This window comes from Ischnura elegans, chromosome 10 (assembly GCF_921293095.1).
Source record: "Ischnura elegans chromosome 10, ioIscEleg1.1, whole genome shotgun sequence".
Lineage (NCBI taxonomy): Eukaryota > Metazoa > Arthropoda > Insecta > Odonata > Coenagrionidae > Ischnura > Ischnura elegans.
Window position 1 is genome coordinate 69,363,901 of NC_060255.1, and position 14,906 is coordinate 69,378,806.

At 41.5% G+C, this 14,906-nt stretch overlaps 1 protein-coding gene across 6 annotated transcripts in view; it reads right to left on the reverse strand.

The window, feature by feature from the left end:
- Window positions 1-14,906, reverse strand: part of LOC124166372 (transducin-like enhancer protein 4) — a 531,827-nt gene that overhangs the window by 57,884 nt on the left and 459,037 nt on the right. For 4 of the 6 annotated variants that reach the window (XM_046543868.1, XM_046543867.1, XM_046543870.1 and 1 more), the window contains exon 8: window positions 8,872-8,916. The exons of the other annotated variants lie outside the window; for them this stretch is intronic. In XM_046543868.1, coding sequence (XP_046399824.1) covers window positions 8,872-8,916 — 45 coding nt within the window. The remainder of the gene's footprint in view (window positions 1-8,871; window positions 8,917-14,906) is intronic. 6 annotated transcript variants of the gene reach the window in all.

The window sequence follows — 14,906 nt, forward strand, 5'->3', positions numbered from 1 at the left end:
AAAAAGAGAGATCTCTACCTCTCTTCCCTACCCCCGAGGGGTATGGCGTAAGGAGGGACGATACCCGGGAAGGGGGTGGAGAGTAGATGCTAAATTATAGCCTCGATCAGAGGGCACAGATTAAAAGAGCCAGGAGGGAGGTACCTTCGCGTGCTGGAGTGACGAAAGGGGGAGGGTATGAGCCAAGCTTAAAATCCCAGGCCCCAAAAGCGAATATTGAAGCAGCATTTCACTCAGCGACCCAAGTTACTTGCATGCACATACCACGACATACACAACAGCTTAAACTAAGTAAAGAAAACGATCAAGCTCAAGTGATTCAAGAAGAAAAGAAAATACCAACCAAAGATAAAGAACATTGATCGGCAACTCGCGAAAGAACAAGCAGTTGATTTTTGTAGTAACCATGATAGCGGAGGGGCATAATTAGATAGTTTATGTCAAAAATTTTATTATATTTATTACATTTTAAAACATCTTCTTTTCTTACAATTAGAAGCCTAATTCAACAGCGATTCCTTACTTTGAAATGATTACTGATCACCAATACATATGCTAGCCGCTATTCTATTTTCACATCCCTAAGCGAATAAGAAATAATCTAGTCCCTGATAAGTGACTTCATGCATTCTAACATAGCTCACTAACTGCAGATGAGTATCGCTTAAAGCACTCTAATAGGAGAGGCTAAGAAGAAAGGAGGATACGAAGAGACGACCTAACCTGAGTATATTGGGAGATAATTCATGATACTTTTTACGTGAATAATTTTTTTTTTCATATTATGTAAGTACAATTAGTTTTACCTCATAGCATATTAGACACCTTCTCGTGCTATATTAATAAAATATAACGTTATCTTTTTTCAATGAATGCTGCCCTAAGATAAATAGATACTACAATGTGGTCAAAATAGTTACATGATAAATAAGAATATCCTTGGAAAAGTGTAAAAAAGCATTGCACACAAAAGAGATAACCCAGGAAATCACGTCTAATTAGGTTGATCGTATACCTGGAGGGAATGTCTGAGGGCATAAAGAGATGCAGAGAAGCAAGCTTTGGGGGCGCCAGTGATTGACCAGATATGAGACCACCCCACACCCATTAGTTCCTCCAGTTCGTTAGTTCCCCGCGTGGACGCCAGGGGGAAGGAGGGGTCGCGAGGAGGAATGTTCGAGAGATACACTTTTGTGGAATGGGGAGGAGTGGATGATGTCGGCCGAAAAAAAAAACAAAAGAGAAAAAAAAGCCCACACTCACAATTCCAACATTTCTCTCTCTCTATCCCACCCCTTTAAGGATTCCATCGACTTTCCCCCAACCGAATACCCTGAACCCTTATTCTCCCCACCGGCATCGCACCGAGGAGAACCCTTTCGGCACCGCCACCCCAAAAAAGGAGCTTATATATCCCCCACCAACCCCTTTCTCTTTCTCTCTCTCTCCCATCCCGCAAGCTTTATCAATCCACATTTCCTGATCCCCTTTTCCGGAGAGGCAAAAAAATCTTCCCTCCCAACCAAAAAACCTCCCAGCCCGCCTACTCCAAAATCCCAACCCTGTTAGCAACCTCATCTCCGTCTCCCTGAGAGTATGGGGGAGCCCAATTCCTCCTCTCCCCCCACACCGCACCAAAAAAGCTTCCGTATCCCATCCCCACTCGAACACGCACACATACAAAACCCTGGCGGAGAGGAAACTCCCAGGGTACGTAGCTATGTGATTCGAGGGGATTAACCCGCGAAAAACATGAGCTCGTGGACGTAGGCGGCCCAAATGAGGACCCCCCCCCTTTTCTTTTCGCGCGCATTTTTTTTCAATACACCTCGCGCATCCTTCAGCGGCGTGGGACTATGGGGGAGGCGAATTTAATTTCCAGGCCGGGGTTTAGGAAACGAATGTGAACCAGGGAGTGCGGGACGGCTCAGGGATTTCCGTGGATCTCGTTTAACTTGCTTAATGCCCAAACAATGTTCGCCTTTCCTTGCCGAGGACGGGCGCACGGTGTTGTGATACGCGTCGGGAGAGAGAAGGGTGTGTGCGCGTGGGAGAAGAAAAAAAAATTCACCCGGAATGAGATAGCCAGACGCCGCTGTGGTGGAGATGGAGGTGAGGGAAAAGCGAGGGAAGAAGATACCCTTCCTTTGAGGGTGGTTGGATGAGACCAGGGATGGGCCTTGTCGGTTGTTTCACTGACGTCGACCACCGTTCAAATTCCACTCGAGTGACTCAATCGCGTCTGGTCAATCTTCGGTCCCGACCTTTGTCAGTCACGACCAATCGACGCCGCGACCGATGTTTATCTCAACCAGTGAGTGTGATCGGTAGAGATGCGTCAAAATCGCAAATGCGATAATTGCGATATAGATGCGATGTGCGCAAATAAATGCGACATATATGCGATGACTGGACTACTATGATATTTTTACGCAAATTTGCCTTTTCGACGGCAAAATTCGTACATTTTGTGCCGAGCGCAGTTTTAATGCTCTGTCGACACTCACCGCTTAAAGCATGTGAGCGACTGGCCAGCTGCTAGTTGGCTGGGACTCTACGTGGCCGCGAACTAAAAGTGGGCGCGGGCAAGCTACACCTCCGCCAATATATGTCTTATTCCTTAATTTATTATTGTTCTACAACATAATTATTTAAAATATTCTGTATTTTGTCATATAACTGTGTTTCACTACATTTTGTCGTCATCCACCTCATTATGAAAATAAAAAATAGACGCCACAAAATGTGATAAACTGTTATTCAAAGTGCGATAAAATAAAAATGAAAGTGCGATTTTCACGTATATCTAGTGATCGGTAATGACCGATATCAATCGCTACCGACAATACTGGAAGAGGTCACACGAGATCTTGGAGCTGGTGAAGAATAAAAATATAGAAACGGCTACAATACTCTTTGATCGTCTTAAATCTTCTCTCAACCTTGTTTCGATCACGAACGACCAACTTCAGGCGAGCGAATTTCAGGGATTTCAACGTGAATGACTTTGGCCAAATGAACGGCCAAAAAGATTGTGCCGTTCGTCGGATTGATCCCGTTCATCATCAATCATACAAATGATCGCGTATATCAATCGCTCACAACAAACCGATCATTAGGTAAGACCTAGGGGTGGAAACACAATTGTGCCAGATCAATTTATCTATTCGCAATGGGATTCAAATACCAATAGATACAGTCCCCGATGACGACACCTCGAATAGGAATTTCGCATATTCCAAAATTGTGCAGTGAATAATATTACTCTAATTGATAATATCCGAAGAAATATCGAATTCTCTAAAGCATAAAATTATTAGAAATTAACACTTTAGCTCAGATTTATCATTTTGCTTGCAAAAGCGTGGGTAAAAAAAACCTTTCCAAATGAAATGATGCTGACGAAATGAATAAAATTTCTCAAAACTATGCAAAAAAAAACTCACATAAAGTCTTGACGATGCATTAAAACTTGCTGAAAACGTTTCACTCCCGTGCAAGCAAACTTAAGTCTACATTTCACCAATGTAATTATCTTATCAAGGTAATCACGATGAAGAGGCAATACGAAAATATTTTTTATTTCACGGAGGCATCGTATGAATTAAACGGACAAAAATTATTTTAAGTACTCTAGGGTTTTCTGCGGTCAGTACGAGATCGACTACTCGTCGTGAAAGGCTTTTTTTTACGTCATGCGCGCAGAAGGCACCAGAAGAGAACAACACTCCCATTACAATGAGAATGGAGGGCGGAGAGAAAGAAAAGAAAGGGTATCACGCGGAAGAACGAATCCAGCCGCTGTGTTACAGAGATCAGGACTTGCCGAAGGGGGTCAGGGCAAGCAACCCTTTCGCCGCGACCACTTCCAGCGAGCAGTCCTATTCAAAGGGCGGAGGTGGTAGCACTTTGGACGATAACGGGAGGAAGTGGAAAAGAGATTCGGAACCTAATGGAGCGGTGGTCCAAGTAAAAAAAAAGGATGCTGCGAACTCGGGCGACGAAGCATAAACTCACACCACCTTTTTGTACGCGCGATAAGGGCGGTGAATTAGCGATACGGCGGACTCCACCCAGGTTACACCTCGAAAACTCACGGCAGCACACTTTAAAATAAAAAAAAGAATGCTCGCGCACACACGAAAAACAGAAGAAGGGGGTGCTGCGGTGATTGTACAAACGAGAGCCCATATCATCCCGGATGCCCGCACCATCCTACAGGCCACAACGCCCTCTGTTCCTCAGGTAAATGGTGCCGCATCAAACGAAAGGGGATATATAAAAAAAAAATGAGCTGGTTCCCGCGAGCAGCCACCTCGGACTAAGCGTACGCAATATGAGCGATTTTATAAATCGAATACCGATGGGTGATAGTAATGGAAAGATTCCGATATCGATGGATGGGGTAGTCTTGGTCGAATGTGACGTTACACACACCCAATGAATAAGAATTTCTGGTCTTTTATAAGTCTGGCTCTCGTAGAGTTGACAGAAAATTATCCTCCCAAGTCTTAGCCAATTATCCTCCACGTAAGTCAGTCAAAAATCAGTTGACGATACTTTTTGATATTTTAATTGAATTTAGAAATATTAAATAACAGAATGGGCCATAAAAGACTACCGACTGTTGGGGACTGATGATAGTCCTTGTGAAAGATTTTGCTCATAGAATTCATTAATAATCATATTTAATAGGTGGAAGGCAATAGGTCGAACAGCGCCCATCTTCTGGACTACCTATAAACAAGGTTCAACAACCATACGTTGCTCATCAATAAGTGATAGGCTGATGAACATTTCCAGATTATTTATTGAACTTCGAACATGAAAATGAAATGATCTATGCACACCATCAATGCCACAGCTACCACTAAATCGGGGACAGTTTCGGTTCATGAGAATATTGAATAAGGCTACTTCGAGGCATCAATTATTGAGAAGAGGTATCAGATAACTGCCCGAAAAGGTGTCGAACTGAGCCGTAGGATACGGCCAAGTAGACGAGCAAAAATTGAAAAAAAATATGCTAAATGGAATTCAACGCCCACTACAATGACCTCATATGGATTTCCTAACACAGTACTAAGCAGACAAGAAGAGGGCTGTTAATATCAAAGTGCTCGTCATAAAATTGTCCACCGATTTCTTTGTAACTGCCGATTCTGAGGAAATTATATCACTCAATTTCGTAGGGGAGGATAAGTGATGCAAAAGGCATAATAGCATCCCGTTTTTCTCTTAGCATAATAATTCTTCCTGCAGTTTCCAAGTCAATGATGGACCCTCGATGGAGGAAATGGTTACGAAATCGACATAAGTATCTTATGTCCGCTGCAACACGATTTTTCGACCGATTCGCTAGAAAGGGAGGCTTCAATTTAACAAAACAAAGTCCGAAATTCCCAGGAAAATTACTGGCACGAAAAAATAATACTCGAGGGGGATTAAGAACGCTTACGGAACTGCAATGATCTTACCGTGAACGACCATGGAATTTAAATTCTGCGTTCTCTCCTGGTGTAAATACGCATTGCCTTGATGGAGGGGAAGCTTAAGAGATCGAGCCCTACCCGTGCATCACTTTTGATAAAAAATATGAATGCTCGGAATAAAAACGCATGCGAGCATGAGGATATTGTGTAGCGAAAGGTAAGAGGGTGAGAAGCAGGGAATGATTGCTTGAGTGGATTTGAGAATAGCTATACGCTGGATGGAGGAGAGACAGCCCCACGCGAGAAGCGAATTGAAAAATGCGACGAAAAAGGCTCGGAGATGGAGAAATATATATGATAAAATATATTCGGGAGTGGGAGGTAAGTAAGTGGAAGTTAGAGTGAAGGGTGAGGGAATATCAGAATCATACGATTTCCACGGAAAAAAATACCGTTGATCCGCCATATCCAACGATGCTACCGAACGATATCACCTCCGCGGAAAATATTCTCCCCCGCCCACAGCTTCCTCTATCACGAGATTACATACGCGAATTCAGTGAAACTTCGTGCAAAAAAATATAACGCGAAAAATCCCAAAGATTGCGATTTAGATGTGAATGCTCTCGAAAAAAAAGCGCACTTTGGAGCACTACACTTCTCGCTCAAAATGAATCGAGCGGAGCGAATCGGAATAATGACAAAAAAATGCAGGGATCCCAGCGTGTGTAAGAGTAGGTACCTACAGGCACCCTTCGAGTAACTTGGAAGCGTCGAAAAGTTCTAGTATTCGCGCGGAAACGCTGGGAGGACAAATCCATGGAGAAGACGAGCATAAAAGGAGAGTGCAGAGCATTGAAAATTCACACCCACACCTATCTGAGAGAAGACCGTACATATAGGCAATTTCTAACTTGAGAAATCCAAATATATCAGCGGGTATACACTTAGAGAGGTGGTACCTGACGTAGACGATTTGAATGGTGAGAGAATTACCCAGCGAATAAAATTAAACTTTGAAGTCGGCTGGAACAAAAAGTGCAGATCCAAACTCGGATTGAATATAACGCGTCTGAATCGAAGAGCTTGGCAGTTCACTGAACACCACAAGTGCCTCTTCACCAGAAATGTCCTTGGAGCAAAAATTCAGCCCATATTACACGTTGGATCGTACCGAGATCATGAAAAGCATGATCACGCGCACGTAAAAAAAGGCATGGATGGAGAGGGATAGGAAAACTAATTCATCTTTTATTTATTTCGTGGGTTTTGATCTGAAAAGGTAAAAAAAAACATCGAGGGATATCAGCACGCGAGATTTTCCCCGGAGTGAAATATATGTATACACGTTTCAGTGTGTACAAGTTTTTCTTTTTTTCTCAAGGGATACACTGGTAGGAGGGCAGATAGGTTTTTTTTGGGCGTGGAAAGAGGAAGTGACGAAAAGGTATATGGAGCGTAGGTGGGCAGAAGAGGAGGTAGCAAGAGAGAAAAAGAGAACCTTGCAAAGTATACGATTATGGACGACTTATTCGTGGAAAACGGACATGAACACGGACGGACGAATGTGCAAAAAAAAGGAGCTGGAATGGACGAAAATACAACACGAGAGAGAGATTTAAAATATAAAAAGATAGGCGTGCGAAATAAAAAGAGGAATGCGACAGAATCCGCCATTGAGACGCGAAATGAAAAAGAATAATATACAAAATACGGGGCCCGAGTGGCTTCCACAACTAATTATAAAAACTATTTAAGATCTGTATTGAAATTGAGATTTCCCTATTGAAACAGACTGAGATAAGCAGAGGAAGATATTTTTTAAGCATTGAAACTCTCTTGAACGCGAAGTTTAGGTTCGGTGACCTTAGTGTCACACTAATCTGCAAAGGAGGAAGCATTAGCCTAACATTGGGCACTCGGTTCCTGGGTCAAAGGTAAGGTAATGCTGTAAACGCTGTGAATGCTGTAAACCTCCTGCTTTAAAGGTCTTCTTTAACTCATGTAATTCAGGAACCAGAGAACGGTAGTCATTAGCAGATTGTCATGGATGACATTACAGCCGTCGACGCACTCTCAAGACAGGAAAAATGTATCGCTAGATCAGGCAACCTAAAACGCCACTAAAAACTCATTTGTAAAATTACCCGCGGTTTAGCAAAAAGAACAGTGCACATGACGGGAGATCAGATCAAAAATACAGGTACCTAGAGAAAATTTCAAAATATAAACATCCGTAATATAACACACACAATATATACGACATTCAGTTCAGTTACGTCCCAAAGATCTTAAACGATCACAACGATCATTAAAGATAGTTCGGTACGTCACTACTCGACTTGCTTATGAGTAATGTAGCTTATATTTAAGGCTTTCGAGGGACGTCGGGTCACGGAAAGAAACAGTTGTGATTCAACACATTTTCCGGATCGACCCGAAGACCCCAATTAATTATTAATAAAAAAAACAAAAGCACATCAGACACTCGCAAAGACAGGACGGACACACAAGACAACCGGGAGTCACCAAGCACCAAGGAGGAGAGAGTGAGAGTGGGGTGGAGTATAAATGTGGTGAATGTAACAAAACACGTACAAACACGTAATAAAAATACTGCAAGACCGTGCAGGCAAAAGTGCATGGACTGCGGGTATATATAGAGAGCATTCAAAACACTAATACCACGATACGTATAACATGTGAAAAAGCTAGTATTAATTCAGTTGTTAATGGTAATCGGTTCCCGGTGAGAGGTAAATCACAACTGAGACAATGCCACAACACCAAGAAACGACTGGAGTTTCACCTCAAGACGAAGAGAATAGCTATTCTTCTATTCTTTTAAGTGAGCCTTTACAGACTTATAAATTAATTTGAGGGTGGTAAAAGTAAGACTCAAAACAATCATAGCTTCTACGCACGATTTATTCAGTCATATGTTTAAGCTCGACTGGGCTAGCCTCGTAGAGCAAAAAAAAACGAGATGAAACAATTAATTAAGACCTCCTCATCCAGCTCGGGGATAGTTATAATAAACAATTATAATTAATGGGCTACAATATTAATCAGGAATATTACCAGAAATGCCAGTCAGAAAACAAAACGCAGCAATGATCAATATAGCATTCAATGTATATAAACCATTATCTATTCTCTTATATCCAAAAAATAAGAATAAAAAAAAATAATTGGGCAAGAGAAACTTGTTATCAAGAAGAAACTAAGCATACTATACGGCAGAATCGATTTCGTTCGACACAATAAAAAGTGGCATATCCCTGTTGTGGCTTATTCACCGGGAACCAGGGATGGCAACACACGAGGAGGGGTTAGAAGTTATAAGAATGCGTGAACTGGTGTGAATTGGGTTTTGCAGGTACTTTCCATGGGAGACGAGTAAAATATATGAAAAGAAATGATCATCGAGTATAAGTACCTCCCAATCGGTGTTTCTGCTCCCTTAGGCTGAGATGATGGCCGCCTGTAAGCAAGCAAGAGTCTTCTAAATATATATTCGCCAGACATTCTTAACCTGCCCGCTCATAATAAATAACACAACTCATTATAGTGACAACGGAAATTTATATTGTAAATTTGAGGCTAACAAAGTATGCATGACCTCATCCCAATGAAATCCTATTCTTAGTTACATGAAAGAGCTTCCACAACTTTGACTCTTGCATTTATCTAATATTTGTGATCATATGTTGTAAGGTTGTTGTTCTTGTTTCCTTTAGGAGTGTTTCATTTAATTTATTTGACATCAGTGAACAAGATCAACACCCATAGTTATTGCTTACAAACTAATATTAGGTTCACTTCTACCTTACCATTGAACAAAATCAACACCCATATTCTCTGTTCATAATTTATAAAAGGCTCACACTTATTAAGTAACAGTCAGAGCGAAGTTAATAAAATAACACTTACACTCTTACACTTACATTTAAACAAAACACTTTATATGCTAGATATACCACGACATTTGAGCTCAAATTCGCACGATAAAAACAAAACATTGGGTATACTGATACCTGGATAAACCTAAAGCAAGCGGCACATATTGTAACTAGACTACCTACCAACAACGACTAAATCAATGCAACCCCATAATTTTATGGAGCTATTATCATAAAAATAAACATCTCTGCAACAAAATTATTATATATACTTTTGCATATAGCAGTGGAGAGAAATTCATTGATGAATCTAATATACACTAAATTCGTACAAAAAAAAGCCTACACTTCCCTACCCTATGATTTCACCTCGGTCGCTCTAGTCTTAGTCCACCATTTTATTCAAAAGACTAACTAAAATCATCAAGATCGTGGCTTCTTTTAGTCGGCTTAAATAGGGCGGTGAGGCCACCATGTGTCATGTGAGGTGGGCGCGGATATTCGGATGAGACTAGGGTCGAAAGTGGGATGGACTATGATATGTTTCTAATATTTTAACTACAATTCAGAGAGAGATTATCAGTGACATTGAATAGAATTGAATCTAGATTTTGGAAGAATTCTAGTTAATGCATCGTTTAAGAGAAGAATAGCCATCGCTTGTCCCGTACCTGTGGAGTCACTAACTCAGGGATTCAACCCAAAGGTAAGCTGGGGTAGGTAAGGGCAGAGCTCACCCAGGAATAAGCCACGGGTGGGTGAATTGCATGCATTCAAGGTAGCAGGCCAGTTTCTTTACCTGGGCCACATCTCTCTTAGAAGATGTTTATGAAGTCTAGCAGAGTAAATGTCACTCCCAGTACTCGTTATAAGGCAGAATTTAAAAAAGTTTATGTACAGGAACGCACCCGGATCTATCACCCCGCTGAAAGTCGGTCAAGTGAAAATTTGCACAATTTCATCGAAGGGGGGTCAATGACGTCCCAGAGGCTGAATTGCCTTGACTCTCATCAGATGAAAAGCCAACACACACGCGCGAAAAAAAATGACGAACGCGGAGGCAATTTCACAGGCGCGGGCTTCGAGGGTTCTTTTATCCGTCGGGAGCAACCCACATGCCTCCTGTCAAAGGGACGGCAAATACTAACGTCATCAAGAGCGTAGCTTCTTTTAGTCGGCTTAAATAGGGCGGAGAGGCCATCACGTGCGATGTGCGCGGAAATTCGGATGAGACTAGGGTCGAAAGTGGGATGGACTATGAGCGAACACACATGGAAACAAAATAACTCATAAATGAAGGACGGAGATGACGGGTAGCCCTAGAGAAAAAAATAAAAACTATGACAACCTAAGAGAAGATTTTAGAGGAAGAATGACGATGCCACTTTACTGTGTACACTAATGGTTCGACAGCTCTCGGACCCTACTTTTGATTCTCAAATATGAAATTACAGAGGAAATAACTATCAATCATTGCATCAACACAATATCCTATGATAGTGAGCCGCTAGAGCTGACAAAGGGGTAAAGAAAAAAGACAAGAGCATGACGGAAATATTTTGAATAGATTTAAACGTCAATTAAAAAAAGGTGTGGAAAAAAAGTCAACAGCACTGATTAAATGGCCATTCACCGCGCGAAGAAAGAACGATATCTCTTGGCTTCTCACAGACAAAAAAATTCATTTAGGAATCAAAATGATGATGAATGTGACAAAAATTACATTCATTTAATGCCTCAGCATATCAAAACAGGTACCTACCTAATAAAAAACATTTCCACTGGAAATATTTCATTAACCTCGGATCGTTATGAAGAATAATCTGAAAATTATCAAATTCTTTCTATGAATGCATAGTCAATTTCAGAATCTCTTCTTCCCTCGTCACACTGTTCCTCATTAAAATCTATCAGCATCCTTCCCTTATCTACGTATTTCCTTGCCTTAGTACAGGTACTGGACACCATAATTTAAGAAAGTCCAATTAGTACCTACTCTTCTAATGATTACAAAATAAACTGTTAATGCTCTCAGAGACGTAAATATGAGCTATATTAAACAAAAAAAACAATGAGTGTATCTAGGGTCTAGGGATTAAAAAATTCTTCCAATTAATATTAGTAAAATTGGACATTGAAATATCTCCACTGAGTTTTATTTTGACAACGCGCGTTTCGCTGTAACAAAAAATTATCTGATGATGTTTGCAGCAACAAAACGCGTATTGTCAAAATAAAACTAAGTGGAAATATTGCAATGTCGAATTTTACTAATACTAAGAACTTCACCACATCATGCCTCACATCATACAAGATCTTCCAATTAATTTGATCGATTTATTTTTACAATTTTTATGCACTAAAACTGATCATACATAGTCCAAAGCAGGAAGGACAAAACTTTAAGCGGGCTTTATATCTGTTGGAAGTCATAAACGAAAATTGAGGGATATATGGGGGCCACTCCAGCCCTATATATGTATAACGGAGAGGGCTTAGGGTAACGAAACTTTTACGAAAATTTTCATCGGAGGAACATAAATAACTCGATAACAGAACGGAGCGATGTTTGTGACAGCTAGCGGATATTGCGATCCCAGTCCCAAAATAAAGTACGCTACGTACCAGGAGTGCGATAAAAGGAGACGGCCTAGGGATTTTACCGCCATTAAATTCCGGCCGGAGATTTCGAAAACCAGCCAACTAGGAAAACTGGGTTATTCACACAATATCCAATCTCGAGATGTGATACAGCGAATCCGTTTCGCGGAATCGACCCTTTCTACAGGAAGGATATTGGCGGCAGCGCGATAGGAGAGCGAATACGGGAAAGATGGTTCTCAAGAAGGAATGGAAGGTCTGTGGCTCATGCGATACCGGGAGAAGCCGCTGGAGACTCGGAGGCTACTCGCTAGGCTTAAATAGCTTGAACAATTGAGAATAAATATCTTAAAGAGCGACTTGGAGAACATAATATTAGAGCCCGACTATATTTCCAGATCCGACAGCAGCGATAAATTAAGAGAGATGTTTTGCAGTACAGATAGGTATGGAATTCGTTTTTTCCCCGTATCATAAAGGATTTTAATAAATGCTTGTCGTAATTTCCGTAGAGCCCTTCCTTTTTATTTGTAAACGGCTAGTGTCCTCACACCCCCTGCCCCACGCCTTATAGGCGGCTTGGTGGGTATTATGTAGATGTAGATACTCAGAGAAGTGACAAATATAGGCATTCAATTCAGTTGCACCGACTTTTTCAGGAAATAAAAACCTGAGCCCAAACTTGCAAAGCACAGTAAACTTAAATACCGGTGATTCGACAAAAAAGAGATTTATGAACTTAAAAATATCCATGTTATTTATTTCTTAAAATGTATTTCCATACCGCAGACAGCACATATTGACCTTTTAAATCGAGGTTTATAAAATATTTCAGCAATCGCACACGCACGAACAACCATGCCCTGGATAGAGGAAACTAACCCAAGCGGGACTAGAACCCACCATCCCTTGTTCGGCCGGCAAAATGAACTCCGTAACGAATTCGTAACGTAAAATTAATTCAAAAGTGACTTCGTAACGAACACGAGTACACCAACTGAGAATCTTAATTATTAAGTTCACAATACGGGAACTTTCGAAAATTCACTTCAACGAACATTAAGGCTCATGATACCACTCTCAGAACTTCATCAGCCTGAAGGAGCCAGCAACATTGCTGGCGAAAATGTTCTCTACGAAGAAGGACACATGCAGTGCATATCCCGTAAGCCTCTCCGCAGAATCTCCACCACACCGCGTGAGCCTACACAAAGATTATAGTTAACGTTCTGCATAATGTTAGAACAGTAGTAGAACAACAATTAACTAGGCCATCTTCTGCAACATTTCCTCGACCATTGACCTAGAGCGGACCTTGAAAATCGATCATAAAGCGACCACTGACTGACATTCGCAATGATGAAGTCGACTCCCTCCATCAACATCGTTAATTATTTTTAGTAATTTAAACATCGAATAAGGGACAAGCCTTCACCGAGTGCGGATGAAACGAAGTTTCTCCGGTGCGAAGGCAGGGGGGGAGGAAGCCGGTCGGAACGCCAATGGAAGGAGAGGTCAAACAGACACGAAAAATAAAAGAAGACATAAGAGGAGGAGGTGGATCAACGGGATGGTATGGAATCACGTATCAGGATTATGGGCGCACAATTGCGGACCGCGAGGGAGGAGAGACCCTTTGAAAAGGGAATCCAGGGAGATAGGGTCAGGACCTGAGGGAAAAAAAAATCGGGGGAGATTTTCGGCAAAAGGGTTGGCTTCCGAGTTGGAAAAAAAATACGAGAAAAAAAGCAGGAAACGAAGGTGAACGAATGGGTTTGGCAGGGAGGGTGGAGAGGGAAGTAAACGCGATAGGGATAGGGCTTGGATAGGGGTAGGTGGGGGGACAGAAGAGAGTGATAGAGAAAAGAAGAGGGTCGGAGACGCGGAGGGCGGAAAAGAGAGAACTCGGCGGCCATGTTTCATTATTAACACATTTTCCTTCGCCCTACCCCTTTTCTTTTTTTTCACATTCCCGACTCTAGGGGTCGCTCTTTCGAGAGAGAGAAAAAAAGCCTGCACCAGAGCGACACCAGCCGCCCACTGAATTGCGGGGATGGACGGGCAGAGAGGGTATCTCGATGAAAGAGAAGGCAGCGATGCCACTACGGAGGTTTGAGGGTGGATCCCTGAATTTCCATTAATTTTGGAGATGAGCGCGAGCGAAAAACGAGCGAGGAGAGGAGATTGGGAGGGCAAACCGGAGAGAGGAAAAAGAGGAGAGGAGAAAAAGACGAATTCGTAAGTAAAAAGTGTGCGGGAGTAAACGGAAAAAGCAGAAGGAAGAAAAACGTGAATGGGATGGGAAAATATGTACGTACACATATGTGCAGAAAAAAAGGAAGGGGACGATGAGAAATATATGCAGGGAGAGAGTGAAGAACACTCGCCAGAAAAGGTGGTTTAAATTAATTTCGACGAAGTTTTTTTTCCATCTAATTTTCCTCCATCCCTCCCCAAAAAAACGAAAGAGTGAAGCGTTAACTCTGGAGAGCAAAATTAAATCTTAAAGCGTTTCTTCATTACGTTATTGTCATTTTTTTACCCCATCGAGCAATCTCAGAGTACGGGCCCTTCAATTAACTACGATAATGTCCGAGGCAATTATTCGGAAATTTCATATGCAGGAACCACTATGGACACGAAATTTATCGAGAGAACGTTTTGCATCAAAGCAGAATCCCCGACAGCAAATTTTATACCGAAGAAATACCACGTAATGATATAAAATAAGATATCTTTTTGAAGGATGTGTGGAGAAAACATATGCCCAACAAGGGTGAAAGAGAGGAAAATTTCGCAAAAAATCTCTTATGACTAATAATTTACCTACCGATTAAATTCGCGCCTATGAGATTTACACATTGTACTGCCATAAAATAGGAATCTATTTTCTAAATTTACCATGAGAGGTATCTGGAAATGAGCAGGATAACACAGAAGGCTAAAGAATATTTACCGCAATTATAAATGT